The sequence below is a fragment of the Electrona antarctica genome (genome assembly GCF_951216825.1).
Source record: "Electrona antarctica genome assembly, chromosome: 19".
Classification (NCBI taxonomy): domain Eukaryota; kingdom Metazoa; phylum Chordata; class Actinopteri; order Myctophiformes; family Myctophidae; genus Electrona; species Electrona antarctica.
The window spans coordinates 34470941-34492714 of NC_136800.1; the positions used below are offsets into that span (position 1 = coordinate 34470941).

Below are 21774 nucleotides of genomic sequence, written 5' to 3' on the forward strand. Positions count from 1 at the left end.
CCTAAATCACAAAAAACATCTCATTCTTAAACCTGATTAAATAAAGAACAAACTACAACTTGATTTGAAGCCCAAAAAGCCAACCTCCGAGTTTAATAGCTTATATGGATCTCTATGGGCAGCAGACAGTTTGTTAGCTGAGCGGTTCGGGATCGTCTACAAAGTGCAACACCGGAAGTGAAAATCTTCAATAACTTAATTTATATGCAGAATATTACCACCACATTTACATCACACATCAATGGTGTACTTATGATTGTACTACAGCATTTACTTGTGAAAGAAAAGTTTAATTTATATAGGTCTACATTTATTAGTGAATACATTTTTCCCATTGACTTGACTAGGAAAATCTAAAACTCCATTTCAGGTACTTTTCTCTCGGAATTCGTATAGCCTACAGTCCACTAGGACACATTTACGTGACCGACGGAAGTGGGATGAGGCAGACAGCCTTGAACTTCCGTTGTACTACAGACTGTATTAACTCACAATTTTTTCAAATGCTTCTGCCATACAGTCTGTCTTGAGTGTTGCTCTGCCTCTGATATACTATCTTTAATGCTGAAGATGAGTTGTGCAGACATGATCTTTACAAGAAATTCTCTAAGGAGAGAATACCAGCACTCACGGACATGTCATTTGGTTTAAGGCACTTTGTATTATTTTATATTCGCACAGTATGCTGCAGAGCAGACAGCACAACGTACGCGTTTCGGCGTATAGCCTTCGTCAGCGTTATACTATGCTGTCAACAACAGAAGTGTCACATTTTATAGTGTCCGTATAGGGTGCGACACCTTCCTCTGTCCGTGTTGATGCAAATAACATAGCCAACAAGAACCCAAAAGTGCAATCATAGTAGACAAATTCACAATATTATATATACACATTACTTTGAAAATCAATAATGCATTGATCTTTGCCACATGTTGTTGGATGCTATTAGTCCTGATTATGTGAGGGACAAGTGTGCACTGTCCATACTCCCTTTGAACACTTCTCTGACCATAGATAATGTTGGCAAGCTGTGATATCAATACACATCTCAGTGTTAATTTAACTATATGAATGTACAAATAAAATGTTAGATTTGTACACAGAGTTACAGAAGGAAAATGTACACAGAATTTTACTGTGTAATTTTGTAAGATGAGGGATAAAAACAGTGCTAACACCTTTAGTCATGGAATATTATCAGAACAATGTCCAATCTTGGAATAAATTCTTTGCCAATTAATTTCTTCACCAATGTGTTTGTAAAGGTGTCTAGTAACATAGCTCACAAAGAAATGAATGAAATTCAGTTTCCCTAGGAGAATCTGTGACAGCTGCTGAAAGTTGAGATACCATTAACAACCGATTTGCAGGCAAAATGTTCAATTTGTAGTTCTGCTTTAAGTGATGATGATAATGAATGTATTTATTTATATAGCACATTTCAAGACATGGTCACAAAGTGCTTTACAGAACAGGGTAAAAACAACAACATAATAACAAACTGAGCTAAAAACAACAACCTAATCACAGCTACAACAAGATGTCAGTAAATAAAACGGCAAACACAAAATGAAGGCATACACATATAATGAAGAAAAAATAGAATAAGATAAGCAAAGGGAATTTAAGAGAAGGCCTTAACATAAAGATGGGTTTTCAGAAGGGATTTAAAACATGACACAGACTTTGTGAGTCTTAAATAAATAGGCAGGGCATTCCACAGCTTGGGGGCACGGATTGCAAGGGCTGTGGGGGTCTCAAGAGGGCCTTGTCCGAGGACCTGAGTGTGCGTGTAGACTTATAGGGAGCCAGCATGTCAAAGACATACTGGGGAGCCTGACCATTTACTGCTAATTATTTAAAAAGTAAAATCTTAAAATCAATTCTGTAACTAACAGTGAAGGGTGGCTAGAATGGGGGTGATGTGCTCACGTCTTTTTTGAGTTTGTAAGCAGTCTGGCAGCTGAGTTTTGGACTAGTTGGAGACGAGAAATAGTTTTTTTTACATAGGCCAGAGTAAATGGAGTTATCTAAACGAGACGAGATAAAAGCGTGAATAACCTATTCCAAGTCTGCGGGTGACGGGAAGCTTTTGATTCTGGCTATGTTCCTTAGTTGGAAGTAGCAAGTTTGCACAACTCATGTTACTTGCGGATTGAAAGTGAGCCCAGAATCAAAAATCAGACCCAGGTTACAGGCAACCTCTTTTACGTTGGGGGATAGACTACCAAGCTCAGGGATAAATGGCTGCGTGGAGTTGGGGGGACCGAATAATATAATTTCTGATTTGGCTTCATTCAGTTGTAAGAGGTTATTTGACATCCAATCTTTAATATCCAAGAGGCATGATAAGAGACTGGACGGCTGTGGCTCAGGAGGTAGAGCAGGTCGTCCAATGATCCATGGGTCGGCGGTTCGAATCCCGGCTCCTCCTGTCTACATGTCGAAGTGTCCTTGGGCAAGACACTGAACCCCAAATTGCTCCCGATGTGCTGGTTGGTACCTTGCATGGCTTCCGCTGCAATCGGTGTATGAATGTGTGTGTGAATGGGTGAATGTAATGCACATATCTATGTAAAGCGCCTTGGATAAAGGCGCTATATAAATTTACCATTTACCTGTGACACCGGGTTGTAGAGGGATGTATAGTTGCATGTCATCTGCGACATCCTGAGTACGGATTACAGTATATTGCCAAGGGGGAGCATATAAATGGAAAACAGGAGGGGACCAAGTATAGATCCCTGTGGTACACCACAGGTGAGGGAGACTGGAGAGGAAGAGGCTTCTCCGATCACAACTGAAAATTATCTGTTTGTTAGATAAGAGCGGAATAGATTTAGGGCTGCGCTCTAAACGCCAACATTAAGTAGCATGTAAGGGGTCAAACAAGGGTTTTTTCATGATTCTGAATCCATTACAAGCATTTGTTTTTTGTACGAAAACGTCCATAGCTAAAAACGTCCATAGCTGTCATCACAAATGTGATGAGGTCATCACAAATGTGATTGAGGTCATCACATTTGGAAATGGCTTTGGACGTTTTTAGCCCAAGGAGTGCCACATCATTGAGTCATGACAGCTTATTAGCCACTACATGTTTTGTGGTCTTTAAAGAGCCATGCACAGTTGTGATGGATGTTTCCTAAGTGCATTGCCGTACCACGGGGTGCATGCTTTTATTGTACCATTAGTCCCTATGGGAACAGAACAGCAAGCCCTGGGAGTCCAAGTACAGTTGAGCCATACCAGACCACTTAAACCAGTGGTTCGCAACCTGTGAGCCGTGAGGATATTGTAACTAATATAATTGGCAAAACCAAAATCAAATTGTATATATAATTATTATATTAATGTAAAACAATGCAATGGTATTTCGTCTTTAAAACCCTTGAAAATGTGTTTTCATGTGATACTGATAAATGTGAACTTTGTCAACTATGTTGTTTGATCATTAAAATAAACATCCTCTGAAAAGGCATGGCTGCCGTGTTAAGTAGTCAGATGGGTGGGCGTGGATCCAGAAAAAACACAATAAAAAAAATAGACATAAGCTAGCATATTTGATGTGTGCTGTTCTAATATCCACTAGCTATACAAAGCCACCTGAGCTACTGAGATGTTAGTATCTAGCATACTGAAACCTATTTTATGCTTTGGTGTCCATCATGTAACGTACAGTATGGCTCAAACCATTCAACTGAAACAAATCATGGACGTATCATACATGTGTGCTGAATATCTGATGTTAATCGATTCTTCTTCTTCTAGTTCAAGGTATGCCCTAAGAGCCAGTGTGTGTCCACTCCGGGTCACCGTACTGACCTGTTCCTGAGAGACCCGGGGAGTGTCCTCATCACCGACTTCTTCGGTAGTGTCCGCAAAGTGGAGCTCACCACGGAAACCATCAACTTGACCATTACTGAAGAGCCTGTAAAGGAGCGGTAAGCCCATGTCTATTCTTACCATAAATGTGTCCTTTGTCCCGCAGTTACCTGTATACGGTAACTAAAAAGTGATATTGTTGAAATCACAATGTTGCAATAATTATTCTACAGCCGAATAATGTGCTGCAGCACATTAAGATGAGATGCTTGCAAAATAAAAAAGACATTAAGCAATTATTTAAAAAACAAATCTGGATTCGAAAATCCTAATCCTTACTCTGCCACATTACTACGCCTCTACAGCGGTGCCCGTTGGGCACTGGCCTACTTGGAACGATGCAAGTTGGAATTGCATGCCCCACCCAGATATCTGTTTCCCTTTTATGCCCATATATGGAGTTCTTTGTCAGCCCCATGCCCAAATATGGAGTATATGCACACGTCGGAATGATGTCAGAACAGGCCAGCTCCATACAGTATAAGGACACTGACACTCCAGAGCCTGGACAGAGGTCCATTTGCGATGATTCTGGTCACCCGGGAATCAGAACTACATGACACCGGACACTGCACCTCCTGTGGTGGGGTGGAACGCGTGTGTCGAATTTGAAGTCGTTGAGGCGAACGGTTCTTGAGTTATGTGGATTACAGACGTAATTACACACACAAACACAGAGACTTGGTGCATTTATAGTTAGATTATAGCACCACACTTGACTGACTAGAGCCTTATTATTTGTCAAACCCAATCTTTGGCAAGGCCGTTTTCTGAATCGGGACCAAAATTACAGTCTGCGAGTGTAAAAAAAAAAGTTTGTCCTCTTTCGAGGTCAAGCTAGATGGGGTAAAAAACAAACGAACACGAAACAAAAACAACAAACAAATTTGTTGTTTTTGTTACAGACACAATACGCCGGCTTTGATTGGAACTCCCATCATTATTTATATTGATTCCTGTCTTAATGAGCTGCTCTAACTGTGGGTGATGGAAGACTTTATATGATTGATCCCTGCATGACATGCAGACACTGTATTATTTTAAAAAGAACACATTTTCTTTTCTTTTTGTGTACCTGTAAATATGACAGTTCTCACTTCATGTGAATGTCAATGCACTGCATTATTCCCCTACATACACAGTACATACAAACTAGGTGTGATAATTGGCCTGACCACTAGATGGGGGTAGAGAGCTGTCAGTCCCCACCAAAGCGATCATTGTTGATTTTCTGCATAACCTCATTGTGTTTGGGTAAACATTGTCTGCTTACTCATATTGGCCATTCCCCAAATACTATAATCCCTTTAATAAGGACACTCATTTAGAGCGTCAGTAAACCCACTAATGTACCAAAATGTAATCAATCAATCACACATGGGCTCATTAGGCCTCACGTTTGCAAAAAAATGCTCCCCTCTACAAACCGATGTGAAGGAAATAAACGTAGGTTCCCACTTTGTATTCATTTCATCAAGCAGGCCTGTTAATTGAGCCACTGTGTGGTTATAGCAAAATACTACAATTCTAATGCCAATTCACAATTAGAGCTAATTGGCACACATTGAGTTCAGTTATCGGCTGTCCAGTTAGCTGCTTTTGCCTTGGGCTAGTTAGTCATTACTGCATCAACCTTTCCCACATTACTTTGCTATCGATTAGCAACAAATACGGCTGGTCGAACTAGCCTCCAGCTAGCACACACAAAAGATGTGATCAGTGTAATTGAACAGAACAGACATTGCCCTAATTCTAGAGACGTTGTCACCAATTATGATGTAAGAAAGTGGCAATATCCCTTTCATTTGATCTTTTTTTAATGGGGCATGGTTTGCTGATGCACTGAATTGGCTCATATCTTACACAAGGACAAAAGACTGCTCCCAACATTCAAAGCTACAGTGAATCCTTGGTGCTACCATTGCGCATGTTATGATGTTTTCATCCATGAGACTTGGGGATTGTGAAGAAATCACCCTAGTGTCCCTATAATTACCCTGCAGACTGCCAATAGGCGATCATTCAGCAAAAACAGCAGATCTACAGGCTCACAATGCATCTCAGTGTGACGCATTGTGAGCTTGTAGATTGGTTATTTCCATTGAATATATTTTGTGTTGAGGGAATAAAGGATCAGGGGACCAAGTACAGACCCCTGGGCCAACCCGATCAATAAAGTATATATATACCTGTAGGGTTTACGTGGTTTATGGAAAGATAACCAGATGTATTTTTTTGTCATCAAATACAGGATTTTTAACCCATTTTGGGCGGGAACCCCTTTTGGTGTTTTAAACATTATGTTATAATTAAGCTATTGAAAAATAGCAGATCTACAAGCTCATAGCGCGCCACCGAGTGGCGCGCTACGAGCTTGTAGATCTGCTATTTTTGAAAATTCGTGAAAATATGGCGCAAATCTTTGAATATATATTCTTTCAAAGTGAATGTTTTTAACTCTGGTCTAAATGGGTTAAGACAAATAATTTCTGAGAAATGCCTAAAATGGTGGTGCTGTAAGAGCTCTGTCCGAAAGCCCTTGGTAAGCATTTCATTATAAGCCCTGACAATGGGCTATCGCCAGTGCCACTGGTGTTCCCGCGGAGAGGACTGCGGGTGCCCTCTGAAATAAATTGTGATTAAACATAGTGCGGTTTTAATTCACTTTCGCAAGCTCAGCCAGCCATTCAGACAAGTGGAGGTGGAGATTTAGTGGCACGTGTGTGTGTGTGTACACGTCACTTGCCCTGTGTGTCTCTCTCTTTCTTTCTCAATGTTCCCCGGTCTCTCTCTGTCTTCCTTGCATCTCCAACGCCGTCCTCACTCATTACTAAACAGCTGTTTTCCTGGAGGAGTCACAGGGCCTTCCATTAAGTGGATTACCCTGGACGCACAAGCTACTTTAATGCACCTCCCTGTTCTCCTTCATGACCTGTAGACCTTATGCTGCAATGAGTTAGTTCCCTTCGAGCCATTGCTTACTGTTTGGCCAAAATACATGTTCCTACAGGGCATGCCGCAGCACCCGAAATAATTGGAATAGAGGTGAAGCTTTCAAATTAGAAGTGAATTTCATACCTCATTGCATCAAAGAGTAAACGTAATTAAATAATGCAACACATGTTGCCATACTGCGGTACTGGAGAGAGATTGCAGGAAGAAAGGAGAAAAAATTTTCTTGGGTCGATATGGAATTAAACGGGCCATTAGCTGAACAGGTGTTCAGATGAATATTTTGTTTGACCTTGAGATGGCTGGAGTCACGGGCACCACTAGTATTGGTTCTAGAAGTGGTGTAGATTAATTTTGAACCAAGTAAGTTGATTGACAAATCCTCACAGCAAATCCTTTGTATGTAAAATAAAGTTACATTTTAATTGGAGTTCATATCCTCCTGCTAAGTGAGAGAGGGAGAGATTGTGTGCAGAGGCAATGCCTCTCTTGTTCACACTTCACTCACCTGTCTCACACTCACCACTCAATAGTCCTATCTAACATCTGTTATGCCCACGCAGGTTAGAGTATGTCGAAAGGTTCTGCGGGATACTGTCTTCCTGACTGTCAGGTCTGTTTTCCTGTCTTCCTATCAGGCAAAGAAACTTGGTGTTCTAGTGCGTGCACACAAACGACGGACAGAGAGATGGAAGAAAATACAGGGACTTGCCAACATACAAACGTACAGGGGGTAGTAAAGAAAAAGAAGGGTCTGACAGATGGAAGATGAGAGATAGAGAGAATGCTTCACTCAGTAAGGGGTAGATGGAGGAGGGTTGCAGTGGTGAGCCAAGTGACAACATGTGGGAACTGACAGCTAATCAGTGAAGGTTCTCTTCAGCCAAAGAGCCAAATACTCCTCCGCCCTGACCGAGGCTGAGATGTTTGCTGTTCAGCAGCAACAATGCAACGCAGAGAATGAATTCCACACTTCTGGTCAGATGAAGGAAAAGCCAGGCCATTTAAATTTGTACCAATATAGTATAAGGGGAGAATGTTTAGGCCTGTCGCAAAGATGCAAAATTATGTTATACTATATATCCGATTGACATTTTTATACCACTAAAATGGTATAAAAGATCAGTTTCTCCGATCGAGTCATTTGGAGTGAATATTGTCCGATCACCGATCGGTGGCCGATTGATCAGATCTATAATGTATTGTTAATAATTAATTATATTAAAGTTAACTCTGGTGTAGATTCCTCTCCCTGACAGCTTCTTTCTTCACCACTGCATAATGGTGTCCCTCTGAGCCTCATAAAAAAGTGTAGCCAAGGCAAAATTCACTTATTTGCCTTTTCCACCAAAATGAGTGACATATTATGCAGGTTTATTAAACTTGCAAAAATAGGCAATTGACCCCCACCCGCTTTTTATTTTCAACAATTCAGAGGATTCAGCCTACAGTAACTATGTATTAAAAATGTCTTACTAGTATATATTTAATAGACATTTTCTTTCTCAACAGGCCTATGCATGGAGATTTGCAGAAGGAAAGGCAGTCTTACATTGACCAGCTCCCGGTGTCTGAGATCATTCATCAGGTATGTATCACACACATACATTCACAAAGGGATCAGTCCAGGACATTACCCATTCACCACATAGCTCGGAACACATCCATCACCTCAGGCATACACACACACACACACACACACACACACACACACACACACACACACACACACACACACACACGTAGTGGAGGACATTGCTTATTCATAGAACAGTTCAAATTAGTCACTAATTAGTATATCATCATGACATGTCCACTGAGACATATTTTCTCTGACAGTTGCTTCTGTGTGTGTGTATGTGTGTGCGCGCGTACATAAGATGCCTCATAGATACACCACCTCCAATTCTGTCATCGGAGACGTGTCCGTGTCGGCCTTAATTTCAGAAAGTTGCGCGTGGCATCCACGAACAGATGTGTTTGTGCTGTTTCTATAGCAACAGTCGAGAGTGAAATGCAAGCACGTACTGGCCGCGGTGCGGAAAGGCCACCATGAAATCCAACAGAATGGAGTGGCTATGGGGAGGAATTGTGTTTCCCACAGCCTCCGAACGCAATGGATGCTTTGTGTCAGAATGACCTTCAGTAAAAGAATGTCCATCACCTTTTCACTTCTGAAACCCGTGTTTTTTCAACCCATAAAAGTTACACCTAATAGTATTTGTGCTATAGAAGCATAAACACTTTCCACAACACTTTCATTTAATATCAGGGTCAGTGGAAATATTGGTCTATTAATGTTTGGGCTTGTGTGACTGACTGTGGCACTAAAGCTGTCAATGTTCCTATTGTGTGTAGCTGTGAGTAGAGTGTGTAGTTCAATGTGTGTGTGTATAGTTCAATGTGTAGCAAGAAACATTGCTATAGGACATTCACTGTATCTCAGCTGGCATTACAGTCCCACTGGGCCCACCCATGCTAAAATGAAAGTAAAGATTCCATGTAATGTAAGGCACTGTAGATAAAAGCTTCCACCAAATTGTTGTTTTATTACATTTTTTTTTTACCAAACTCCTAAGCATATAAATATAAATCTGCAATTTATGAATTCTTCCCTGAAAAGCTAAGCCTTGGTCTCTCTGGACACCTGGGGCAGTATTATGCGTGTCTTAAGTACCAGGTCTTATGACTTAACTTAAGACCTGGAGGCGTGGTCAATTCTGTTTGGCCACTCAGAATAGCCAAATGGCATTGATCACGCCTCCAGGTCTTAAGTTAAGTAATAAGACTTGGTACTTAAGACATGCATAATACTGCCCCTGAAGTGTAACCTTGAATATGGCAAAGACAATATTTTTAAATTAACCAATCAAAATAGGATGGAATGAAATGCTATGGTTTCCCTTGGTGCCTCATGCCATCTCCCAGGGGAACCCGTGTCAAACTAGGAACAAGGGATGTGAGTCATCACCATGAGCCTTTATGGTAAACAAGATTTTTCTGGTGTTGGGTTATGTTCTCTCTGCTGTCAGAGTTGTTATTGATCAAGCTGTTGAGAATTTCCCCTTGTTGTGACCTTACACTGGGAACGATTGGCATAATGTTGCAAATTGCATTTCTAGTTTAGTTAATTAGAGCTGATTACAGCTACAGATGTGCCTTAGTGAAGAAAAAAGTAAATCTGGTCATTGGAACTGTGCTTTACTCACGCGACAGGAGCACTGAGAACTAACTGGCTACTAGGCTTAGTAGGCTAGCAGGTTAGGCTAGTCACTGACAGAGTTGTGTTCGTGCTGGCTAAATATGGCATTAAAAATTACTAATTTCTGTCGAATATCTTAGTTACAATGCAATTGAGTTGCTGTGTTTTAGTTTTTAGGGTAACTGTTGCATAATCGCAATATCAAACTCTAGTCCAACTCACGCGGTCTCCTCCGGCCCCCGCACTTCTCCCGGTAATCTTCCCGGCTTGAGGTGCCTTGTCCCCATCCAGAATTCAGGCTCAGCCCCTCAGGACACCGAGGGGCTATCTGCAAGCTCACAACGATCTATGAGCTCACAATGCATCACGTTATATTATGACACGACACACCAGAATAGAGATGCTAGGGTTCATGTGGTTAAAACTTCAATCCATATATTTTATGTCCACTGTCTCGCTCTCCTGACGGGGCAACAATATCTGTTCTGAATCTGAACTACAATATAGATGCTGGCACATAAAGTATCCAATCCAGTCTGCTTCAAATAGCTACTAACCTGACACTGCGAGTTGAGCCAGAAGGCAAAGCTCTCTGTCTACCAAGCAATCTTCGTTCCTACTCTCACCTATATGGTCATGAAATGTGAGTCATGATCGAAAGAATAAGGTCGCGAATACAAGCAGCCGAAATGAGGTTTCTTTGACGGCTGGCATCTCCCTTAGAGATGGGGTGTGAAGTTCAGTCACACGAGAGAAACTCTGAGTAGAGTCTCTGCTTCTTTGCCTGGAAAGGAGCCAGCTTAGGATGCCTCTCGGGCGTCTCCCTAGTAGGTCCTCGAGGCACGTCCCACTGGGAGGAGACCCCGGGGCAGACCAAGGCGCAGTTGGAGGAAACTCATCGACTCACTGGCCTTGGAACGTCTTGGGATCCACCAGGAGGAAGTTACTAATGTTGCTCTGGAGAGGGAAGTCTGGAGCACTCTGGTGGAGCTGTTGCTCCCGCGACCCGACTATGGATAAGCGGTTGAAGATGGGTGGATAATATGACCCCCAAACAGCCTGTTGCATTAGAGGTATGGAAATCTGGAAATCATACGCTTTTTTTGCAATTGAACAACCTTTGGTCGAGACCATATCAAGCGAAAACATAATGGTGTGCAGCTAATGGGTGAATTTGAACTACTTTTAATTAAACTAGATTATTTTACTATATTTTGCAGCTGGTGGTTGAACTGCATGTTAATAATAGTGATTCAGGTAGTTTGGGATTGGGACATAAAAAAAAGTTTGTAGTTTTCTGAGCTCAATTGCACCCAAAAAACCTGAACTTTTAACATTCAGTAGATTTTCTGTGGTCTGGGGTTTTCTGGCTCAAACAAGTGCTCTGATTCCCTGCTGACTGTGATGTCACGGCCTGCAAATCCCATATATGACTGGGATTTGCCAGCAGATGTCACTGTTTTCACGGTTTTGCCTGTTTTCATTGCAGCTCAAAAAGGCTTCACAGACACAGAAAAAATCTCAGCCCACAGAAAATCCACTCAATGTTCAAAGTTCAGGTTTTTTGGGTGTAATTGAAGTCATAAAACCTAATAGAAAAACTAAAACTAAAACTAATACATTAATGTCATGAAACTCTATCTCTACCGCTAGCTGTTAGCATAAACCTCAGTTCCCAGTGCCAGCATACGCGTTCACTTTAAAGAGTCCCCCACACACACACACACACACACTCGCTACATACACTCGCTACACATTGGAACAAGCACACACTGTTTACCTTTCGTCAGAAGCTTTTACCCCACCTGGTTTTTATTTCATCTGAGCTGACAATTTTAAGTTTGAAGGCATGCCCAGGCAATGCATTCATCATGCATTTAATCAACTACTAGTAGTTTTCGTCAAATAGATTAGATTTCTCTTTATGGTAGCTTTGCTGTAGTTGAATTTGTTCCGGTGTGAATTAATTTGTAGCTTGCAAAACTACTATGCTTCCCAACCCATTCACTGCCCTTAATTTGCTATTGATACTGTACAAGCATCCAAAAATATTGTTGAGGTCAATATCCGAAGGGCCTTTGCAAGCCTACAAGAACAAGTATATTGTTGTGCCCTAGGCAGGTCAAATCCTGCTGTTTTCTGGCTCCAGCCAGTTAGCCCCAGAGAGCAGTGGTTGAACATAGCCCTGATCCCTGCCAAAGGCCTGCTGAGAAATGTGACAGGAACATGGCCAAGTCTCTGCATCCAGAAGCACTCTGGGAAATCAACAGAAGCCCTGCCTCCAGGTCCAAAACAGGCTCATTTCAGATTCACTGAACACTGTGCGTGCTAGATTGCTGTGCGTACCGTGGCCATAATCTTTAATGCACAGGAGTGTTCGCACTTGAGGACAGACTCATGTATATGCACCCACACACATTTTATACAGTCCTAAGCCTGATGCTTGAGTTGACACGATGTCTCGATTAGTTCCCGCCTCCCTCTCACCTCTTTCTGTACTCTTCCTTTCTCTTTTCTCTGTCTTTCTTTCCCCTTTCTTTCTCCCAATGTAGTTCCCAATTTCCCCCACACATAGTCCCTATCACTGATAACCCCTACAACCGGCACCCAAACCTTTCAAATCGGCCTGAGTTGGCGTCATGTTTTAGCCTTACCCTTTGAACCGTAGGTCACACAATCAAAATATTTTCCCCATGTATTCCTTGAATCATGAAGCAAATCTACACAGGCCCCCAGCCATTTAGGCCAGAATACATTTTCAGCTATTTTGTGTTTTCTTCAAAACACACTTTTTGCTACTACTCCAACAACTTCTGTCCAAAACTCGTACAACATACAGTATACTTTACAGTATTATCTCTGGAGACATGTGATCCAGATGTATCAGACAGATGTCGCAGGTTCCATTCCAACTGGCTATGACTGCCTTCCAAACTCTGCAGGCCCTGGGTGGGCAACCTGACCTGACAGGGACACGTGCTCAGGAGGAGCGCACTGAATTTTCTAGTTGAATATTCACTGTGTACTACCGTTTTGCTGTGTCCAACATGTAGGGGATCACTACTGCCCTTGCAGTTCTCTCTGCATGGTCTTGCCTGCGTTCATACGTTAAGTTAAGGTCTGGTGTTATTAATGCGGACGGAGCATTTATCCTGCCGGGGGCTAAATATCCCTTCCGCCTCTCCCTGCATTCTCCTTCCTGCTCCAAAAATAGAGCATAAATGGCCTTTTACTCTTCTCTGCGGTGGTTGGCAGGAACCTTTCCCCTGTGCCCCGCAGACTTCTCTCTCTCACTGCCTCTGTCTCTTTCTGTCTCGGATACATTCTAAACGTATTGGCAGTTCAGATACGTGCACATACGGTACATGTGTGTCATCAACCTGGAGGACCACTGGCAGAGATTTTGATTATCGCCTCATGGTCCTGCTGGGTTGAACATGGGTTGGGTGTGTAACCTTTGTCACCCTCTGCGGTCCATCTTCATGGCAGGAGCAGAATGGTCAGTGTCCAATCATCAGGCCTGTTGTCACATGCTGTGCTTGTTGTCATATTGGCTATGTGCAGCACTCAATACGAGTGCAACTCCATGACGTCTTTGTGTTGCTGTAGCACTGCTCCTTTTCTCTCAGCAGCCATTGATCAAATGGGTTGATTTAGAGAGGTAGATGCTATCAAATCCCATAAGTTCTGACTCGTACGTTCCCTCCCATGTGTTCTCGCTCTTTCTCGTTTCCTCTCTTTGGATATCAGACTAGTCGACTACAGTATACGTACAGAGACTTGGTGCATTTATAGTTACTAAAGTGGTGCCCGTTGGAGCCTCTACAGTGGTGCCCGTTGGGCACTGGCCTACTTGGAACGATGCAAGTTGGATACTATACAACCCAGATATTATGTCTGTGTCTTTTTTATGCCCATATATGGAGTTATTTGGCAGGCATGCCCAAATATGGAGTCGGAATGATATCGGCTCCATATATGGACACTTGGCAGTAGTGATGCGTGGGCCACCCCGTTGCCCGCAGGTCCCGCGGGTTGTCCCGCTGGGCGGGCGGACGGTTCAAGGTTTTCAGCGCAATTATAGCGCGGCGGGCGAGGCGGGTCAGCATCCCTCCCCTTACCCAAAAAAGGAGGAAAAAAAGCATTCCGGTACCTGCTCTCCTGTCTCTAATCCTCCTGCTGAAATCATCAGCTTGTTCTGTTGTTCATCTTATGCTTATGAAAGGGGGCTTTAGCCCCTGCCTTTTTGACCGTCGGAGAAACTGTCCTCTCCATCCTGAACTGGAATGTAGCATTTTGTTGAAAAAATTCCCCTCATGCCCCTCTGAGGCTCTGAACCTGGCCGTCATCAGCGCAATGAGCGCATCTGCATTAAATCTTTCTTAATTGAGCGCAGTGCCGTGTAGATATGGAAAGTGTGCACACACAAAATTATAGCACATCTACAAGCTCACAACGTGCAGGCGACGCGTTTTCTGTGCACATGTGAGCCTGTACCAGAAAAGTGAGTGCGTGCTTGTGCACCATCGGGGAGTTGATTAATGTCCTGTCAACCTTTGGCAGCTGTCTCAGAGGTGGAGATGGGGTGAGTCCCCTTCATCATGCGACAGTTCTCATCCTCCCATCTCCAGTCACACATCACCATGCCAATGCCTGATCATAGTACGTTCTGTTCCGGAGATGAGAGACTGGAGCTCTTTTATTAGTTTCTTCTCCCCTATCTTTTCTTGTGTATTTTGTTTGCGTTCCTTGACGGGTCGTTTCCTGGTCTCTGGCGTAAAATTGTTATTTGTTCTCTTGCCAGCTTGACACCACACATTATGGCTCTGGAGAACTGAAAATGGAAACGGCAGAAATTAATGTTCCCCTCTGCAACCCACCCCCCCCCCCCCAATCCCCACCCCAGTGCTACACTATTCTCTCCTCCTCCTTGCAGCTGCAGTGTCGGGGAGGATGTGCCCGTTCATAGGCCAAATCAACCTCCAGCAAAATGCAACCCTCTTTGTGTGTAAATGTCAATTACATTTTGCTTTGGCGCATTGCTCACGCTCATTCATTACGACTGACAACCGGTGGGTGAAGAAAGCAGAAGGACATTAGTACCTTGACTTCTACTTCGCTGAGGGCTTAAAAGGCGACGTCTGCCTAGTGGTCCTTGCTTTGCACAATGACGACTACTCTGTCATCTGGCTCTCTGGAACAATTTGCTGTGGTGTTTGACCTTGGAGTGGTTGTGTTTGGCAGGGCTTTTCAGACCTCCCCTAACGACCATTAGTACCCTGCGTGGCACTGTTAATTAGCTCCAATCAATCAGATGGGTAGCCGTTAATTGATTTTGCCTGGGAAATTAATATGCAACAGAAAGCACATGTAAAGCTAGGGAAGAGACTTTTGTGCCAAGGTCCCTGTCCTTGGCAATGGAATGTGAATATCTATTGTTAGGAAAGGTCAGTGAGCAATCTCTTTCTTACAGCATCTTTCTTCTCTCTTTCTCTTCTCTGTATTACTTTGCCAGTGTCCTTTCTTTACCCCATGTCTCTCTCATCACTTTTTCTCTGCTTCTATCTCAAGGAAATATGCATTTGTGTGTGTGCCAGTGTGTTTGTTTGTTCATGTTCTTTTTATATATTTATATATATATTTTGGAACATCCTATTATTTCGGACACAAGTGTCATTTCTTTATTTTTATGCATTACTTGACATACAGTAGGCCTTCAATTATTTGTTTTTAGAACTGCAGTGCAATACAATTATATAGCCTACTATAGGATTTTCAACCACTTTTACACTAATTATTTGTATCTTGTAATGTACATGATAAATAGGTCTGTGATGTTGTAATGTTGTAACCTTATAGAGGAAACAAAACAACTTACAATACATAGGCATAATAAACTTTAATAAATAAATACAATTTGAGATCATGGATCATCACCCAACTATTGTCTGTGGACTGTCTACCCAAGGCAAGTTTATTTGTATAGCATATATATTTTTTTTTAACTAATTTCTATCCCATGATTTTGCAACCCATTTTTTCACCCAGTGTCAATTATCTAATGTAATCCTGGGCGCTACACTTCCTCTGCCAACCTGGGGGGTCAGCGGACTGACCTCATGCTTCCTTCTATGCATGAGTAGTCCAAGCTGCTTCTTTTCACCTGAAAGGGGAGAGTTTCCCCGGGCCGGACGTAGCGCGTGAAAGGAACACGTTATTCCGACCAGTTCCTTTCCCCTCCATCAAGCCAGGGGGAGGTAGTTTAGAGACCAGGATTACTGCATGTTTTTTGTGAGTGTAAGTACCTACCCTAGGGGACATGGGGAGAACATTCAAACTCTACACAGAAAGGCCCTTTTGCCAACGCCGCCTCGGGTATGGGCACTGATGACGCGGAGGAGAGAACATGCTCCCAGCGCCCACAGCGTCCCCAGCGGGAATGGAAGCCAGGACCTTCTTGCTGTGAGGCGACAGCACTACCGACTGTGCCACCGTGCCCCTAGTGCAGGGGTTCTCAACCCGTGGGTCGCGACCCCTTTGGGAGTCGCCAAATTAGTTTGGGGGGTCCCCAAATTATTTAAAAAAATATATATATTTATTTTTTTTTCACGATTTTTCAAAAATAGCAGACCTACAAGTTCGTAGCGCGCCACTCGGTGGCGCGCTATGAGCTTGTAGATCTGCTATTTTTCAATAGCTAAATTATAACTGCTTAAAACACCAAAAGGGGTTCCCGCCCAAAATGGTTTAAGGTTATTGTAGCAGTCAATTTATATTGGGGGTCGGGAGGGGGCGGGGGTCCCGAGACATTGCCAAAGCATTTCCGGGGGTCCCCGGCCAAAAACGTTGAGAACCCCTGCCCTAGTGTATAGCATATTTCAACAATAAGACCAGTCCATTAAGAGCATTAAGTGCAAACACATAAAAGGACCTTTGAATACAATTAAAATGTAATTAATGAGTTAAAATTGTAATTAATGAGTTGATAATACAAGCACAAGGAGCTAATATTAACAGCTATTCACAGCTCAAACTGGAAAGTACTCTTATTGGCCCATATACGTATTCATCTGTCGACCAGAGCATTGTGTCCAATCTGGAATATTGTGAGCCTATGAACCGTTATCATAATCCTGTGTCCTGTGTAATAACCTCAACATGGGTTGACACTTATCTATGCTGGGGAGATAACACACCAAAGGGACACAAGTAGCCTCTGAATATCTGGACGTGTGTGACTTTATTGCCTATGGATTAACACTAAAATAGCTTTAGTGAAAATGGCACCACTGTGCAACATTGGATTGGAGGGGCACATACTGTACCTATGGAGTCTAGACTACATAGGTTAGGACAAACAAGTTAGTTTAGTCTAGACTAAACTCATTTGTTGACAAACGACTATAGAAAATAATGTATATTGTTTCCCTTTGTGGCATATATTCCCCATTGATACCCTGAAATATACGATTATAACAGGCAAGTTAGCCAATTGAGATGCCAGAACAACCTCAAGCATGTCTTAAACACTAACGGCAACACCTGCAGTTTAGAGCAGGGGTGGGAAATTATTTTATTCAAGCAAAATTTCCAAAGCAATGGTAAACAATGTGAAACATTTGACTCAAACTATAGGCTTAGTGACAATTTTACGTCATGATGATGTACGATAAAAGCACCCGCCCTCACTTCACACGGTGTGATTTTTTTTCTTTCTACTTGCATGCTTGAGAGTTGAGACGTTTCCTTTCCCAGTTGAAAACTATGTTTTTGTTTAAGTGTCATGTAAATACTAGCATTTTATTTTAACGATAAGAACTTTAGAGAGGTAGCTCTCTTAATAGTTCTTCCATTCGGAAGACCCTGGAGGCATCGGTCGGTGTCGCGCCGCTTACTATCAGAGTGAGATGATTGTTGAGTCACAACCATTAAACAACAACGACGTTCTGAAAACACAATAGACTTGGCAGCTTGGCAGGCGATGTATGTTGATGTGTGCACGTTCCCCGAGATTTACTTTGTGGTACAACGGTGTCGTGTGCAGAAAACAGACAAAGGAAGGAAGACCGGTTCTCAATCACATGCAATTCACGTGCACAGTTGATGTGCACTGAGAATAAATGGGCTTCATAATAAAAGCAATGCGGTTTCAGTTAACCCATAAGGTAATTAGAAAGTATGTTTTATTTTCAAATTATCAAGTAATCTTTCGCGGGCCGGTCAGAGTCAGCCCGCGCGCCATACAATGCCCAGGTCTGGTTTAGAGGAACGGACAATATCAGCTAATAATATACAGCCGTTTCATTATGGACAACATGAGCTATTATTGCGAACGCAGTGATTGCGAACGCAGTGAGCATTTACTATGAGACCCAGCAGATCATGTCTGTCTGTCTGTCTGTCTGTGTGTCACGCTGTAACACCACCCGCCCACCACCAGAGGGCGCAGCTGTATCACACACAAACACACATGCACGCACACGCACACGCACACACACACACAAACACACACACAAAACTTAACTTAACAAAAAAAGAACTTAAAAAAAACCTTAACAAATTACGTAATCACACACAAAAACACACACAGACATGCACGCACACACACACACGCATGCACACACACACAAAACTTAACAAAAAACTTAACTTAAAAAAAAAACTTAAAAAGGAAAAACTTTAAAAGGAAAAACTTAAAAAAAACGTAACTTAAAAAAAAATCTTAAACACAAAAAAAGAACTTAAAAAAAACCTTAAATTACGTAATTTATTCTAATTGTTGTTTTTGCAATTTACGAGCTGCGTTCGCGCGTCTTACTTGTGTGTCTCTTTGAATTAATAAATTGTATATTCTCAGGCAGCCACTGTTGCCATGAAAGAACACTTACCACTCACTACTTCATTAATGAACTTGCGCAGTACTAGAGCACATTTGTTTGAGGAAATTGCACTATTGCATTATGTCAGACTTGGAACAGTCTTGGATTCGTCAAATCCTCATGGTCCAAATTTTGGGACAGGGTTTATAATAAAAGATGTCATCAATAATAATTGGTGCTTTTGATTTTTTGTTATAACTTTATTTCTATTTTATTGTAGACAAAAAAGGGATACATAGTTATTATATAGTGGAAATTGTACGAGCACATTACCGTTAATACTTGTTTTACGTATTTGGAATACACCTCAGAAGATTCTTAAATCAGTCCTTCATGCACTGTTTGGGAAATCCTACCACAATGGAGGGGGCATACTGAAGATGAGTATGCTGATAGCATCTTATCGGTTATTAAAAAGTGCTTGGATCACAGGGTCAGGGTCCCCACAAAAATATATAGACGGCACCATGCAAGAAGTGCTTAGGCTGCGAGATGTTTCTTTTGCGTCGGAAACAAGATAGAGTGCTCATTATGCACTTAGGAAATTAACAGCAAATGTCTTTGAAACAGCGTACACACCATTAGTGACTTTAAACCTCGCAATACAAGCAGTGTGAAGATCTCTCCCCCAAACAAGTTGTTTAACTTGTCTGTGCCATTTGAAACTTTGTGACATAATCAAAGTCACCCCCTCTCCCATCGACCTACAGTTGCCTCTGTCGATATTCAGTCACACTGAGAGTGGCGTCACCAGCAGTCAGTGAGGTAACCGACGGTGAAGCAGGTGATGCTAATTCATGCATGGTACAGGAGTTTTCAGTGGAGAGGGGTCACCGATTCACCAATTCTCCCTCAAGGTCCTGCGGGCCTTCCACAGATCATACCACTGAGAGCATCATGACTGGCTGCATCACTGCCTGGTATGTGAATTGTACGGACCTCAATGGCAAAGCAATGCAGAGGGTCATGTGGTCAGCTGAATCTATTATGAATCTATAATGTCAATCCAGTACACATGCGATTACATTGTTTCAGCAGAGCTCCTATCCATCCCAACCAAGGACAAGTGTCAAAGTGGCTCCGTAGCTACAGAACCATGACCCTCCTCAAAATAATGCCAAGGACACTGGCACAGAAAGATGGTAATAACTATTATCAACTGCTGCTGTAGTGTGTTGTTGACACAGTTCTGCAGAATATGTCCCACCAGCATTGTGTTGCTTGTTAGTGATAAAACCCTTCTTGATTCTTTTTCTTGATTCTGTAACTTAGGAGAAGAACCTTGGTTTGCACACATCACCTTCAAGCACATTATGTGCTCGGTCCAACGGTCTAACTGTTTTAATAATCCTGCGATTATTCCGATTAACACTTAAAATTCAATCGGCAAAAAATGCATTGAATACCTGTCTCCCTTGTGCATTTGTCCCTGTCGTTGACCTCGACCTCACTGTCTCCTCATGCTGCAACTCTACGTGTGTGTGTGTGTGTGTGTGTGTGTGTGTGTGTGTGTGTGTGTGTGTGTGTGTGTGTGTGTGTGTGTGTGTGTGTGTGTGTGTGTGTGTGTGTGTGTGTGTGTGTGTGTGTGTGTGTGTGTGTGTGTGTGTGTGTGTGTGTGTGTGTGTGTGTGTGTGTGTGTGTGTGTGTGTGTGTGTGTCCTCTAAACTACTGTGCTGACGTGGTCCAGTCAGTGTCGCAATCGATCCCGCGCTGCTACCCTTCTTTACCCAGGGGGTGGTTCTCAGTCACACACACATAACAGCCACACACCAGCCAATGTGCACCTCTACCTCTGTTGCCACCTCTACCTCTGTTGTCACCTCTACCTCTGTTGTCACTTCTACCTCTGTTGTCACTTCTACCTCTGTTGTCACCTCTACCTGTTGTCACCTCTACCTCTGTTGTCACCTCTACCTCTGTTGTCACCTCTACCTCTGTCGCCACCTCTACCTCTGTTGCCACCTCTACCTCTGTTGTCACCTCTACCTCTGTTGTCACCTCTACCTCTGTTGTCACCTCTACCTCTGTTGTCACCTCTACCTCTGTTGCCACCTCTACCTCTGTTGTCACCTCTACCTCTGTTGCCACCTCTACCTCTGTTGCCACCTCTACCTCTGTTGCCACCTCTACCTCTGTTGTCACCTCTACCTCTGTTGCCACCTCTACCTCTGTTGTCACTTCTACCTCTGTTGCCACCTCTACCTCTGTTGTCACCTCTACCTCTGTTGCCACCTCTACCTCTGTTGCCACCTCTACCTCTGTTGTCACCTCTACCTCTGTTGTCACCTCTATCTCTGTTGTCACCTCTACCTCTGTTGCCACCTCTACCGCTGTTGTCACCTCTACCTCTGCTGTCACCTCTACCTCTGTTGCCACCTCTACCTCTGTTGCCACCTCTACCTCTGTTGCCACCTCTACCTCTGTTGTCACCTCTACCTCTGTTGTCACCTCTACCTCTGTTGTCACCTCTACCTCTGTTGTCACCTCTACCTCTGTTGCCACCTCTACCTCTGTTGCCACCTCTACCTCTGTTGTCACCTCTACCTCTGTTGCCACCTCTACCTCTGTTGCCACCTCTACCTCTGTTGCCACCTCTACCTCTGTTGTCACTTCTACCTCTGTTGTCACCTCTACCTCTGTTGTCACCTCTACCTCTGTTGTCACCTCTACCTCTGTTGTCACCTCTACCTCTGTTGTCACCTCTACCTCTGTTGCCACCTCTACCTCTGTTGCCACCTCTACCTCTGTTGTCACCTCTACCTCTGTTGCCACCTCTACCTCTGTTGCCACCTCTACCTCTGTTGCCACCTCTACCTCTGTTGTCACCTCTACCTCTGTTGCCACCTCTACCTCTGT

The 21774-nt window shown here is 43.0% G+C and overlaps 1 protein-coding gene across 2 annotated transcripts in view; it reads left to right on the top strand.

Annotated features, from left to right (window-relative positions):
* pigk (phosphatidylinositol glycan anchor biosynthesis, class K) overlaps positions 1 to 21774 on the top strand; it is a 40880-nt gene that overhangs the window by 12359 nt on the left and 6747 nt on the right. Inside the window, exons 9-11 of one of the 2 annotated variants that reach the window (XM_079529182.1) lie at positions 3772 to 3944; positions 8350 to 8425; positions 8835 to 9236. In XM_079529182.1, the coding sequence (XP_079385308.1) occupies positions 3772 to 3944; positions 8350 to 8425; positions 8835 to 9077 (492 nt within the window). In that variant the 3' untranslated portion in view covers positions 9078 to 9236. Of the gene's footprint in view, positions 1 to 3771; positions 3945 to 8349; positions 8426 to 8834; positions 9237 to 21774 lie in introns of those variants that run through there. The other variant, XM_079529183.1, reaches the window with a different exon arrangement.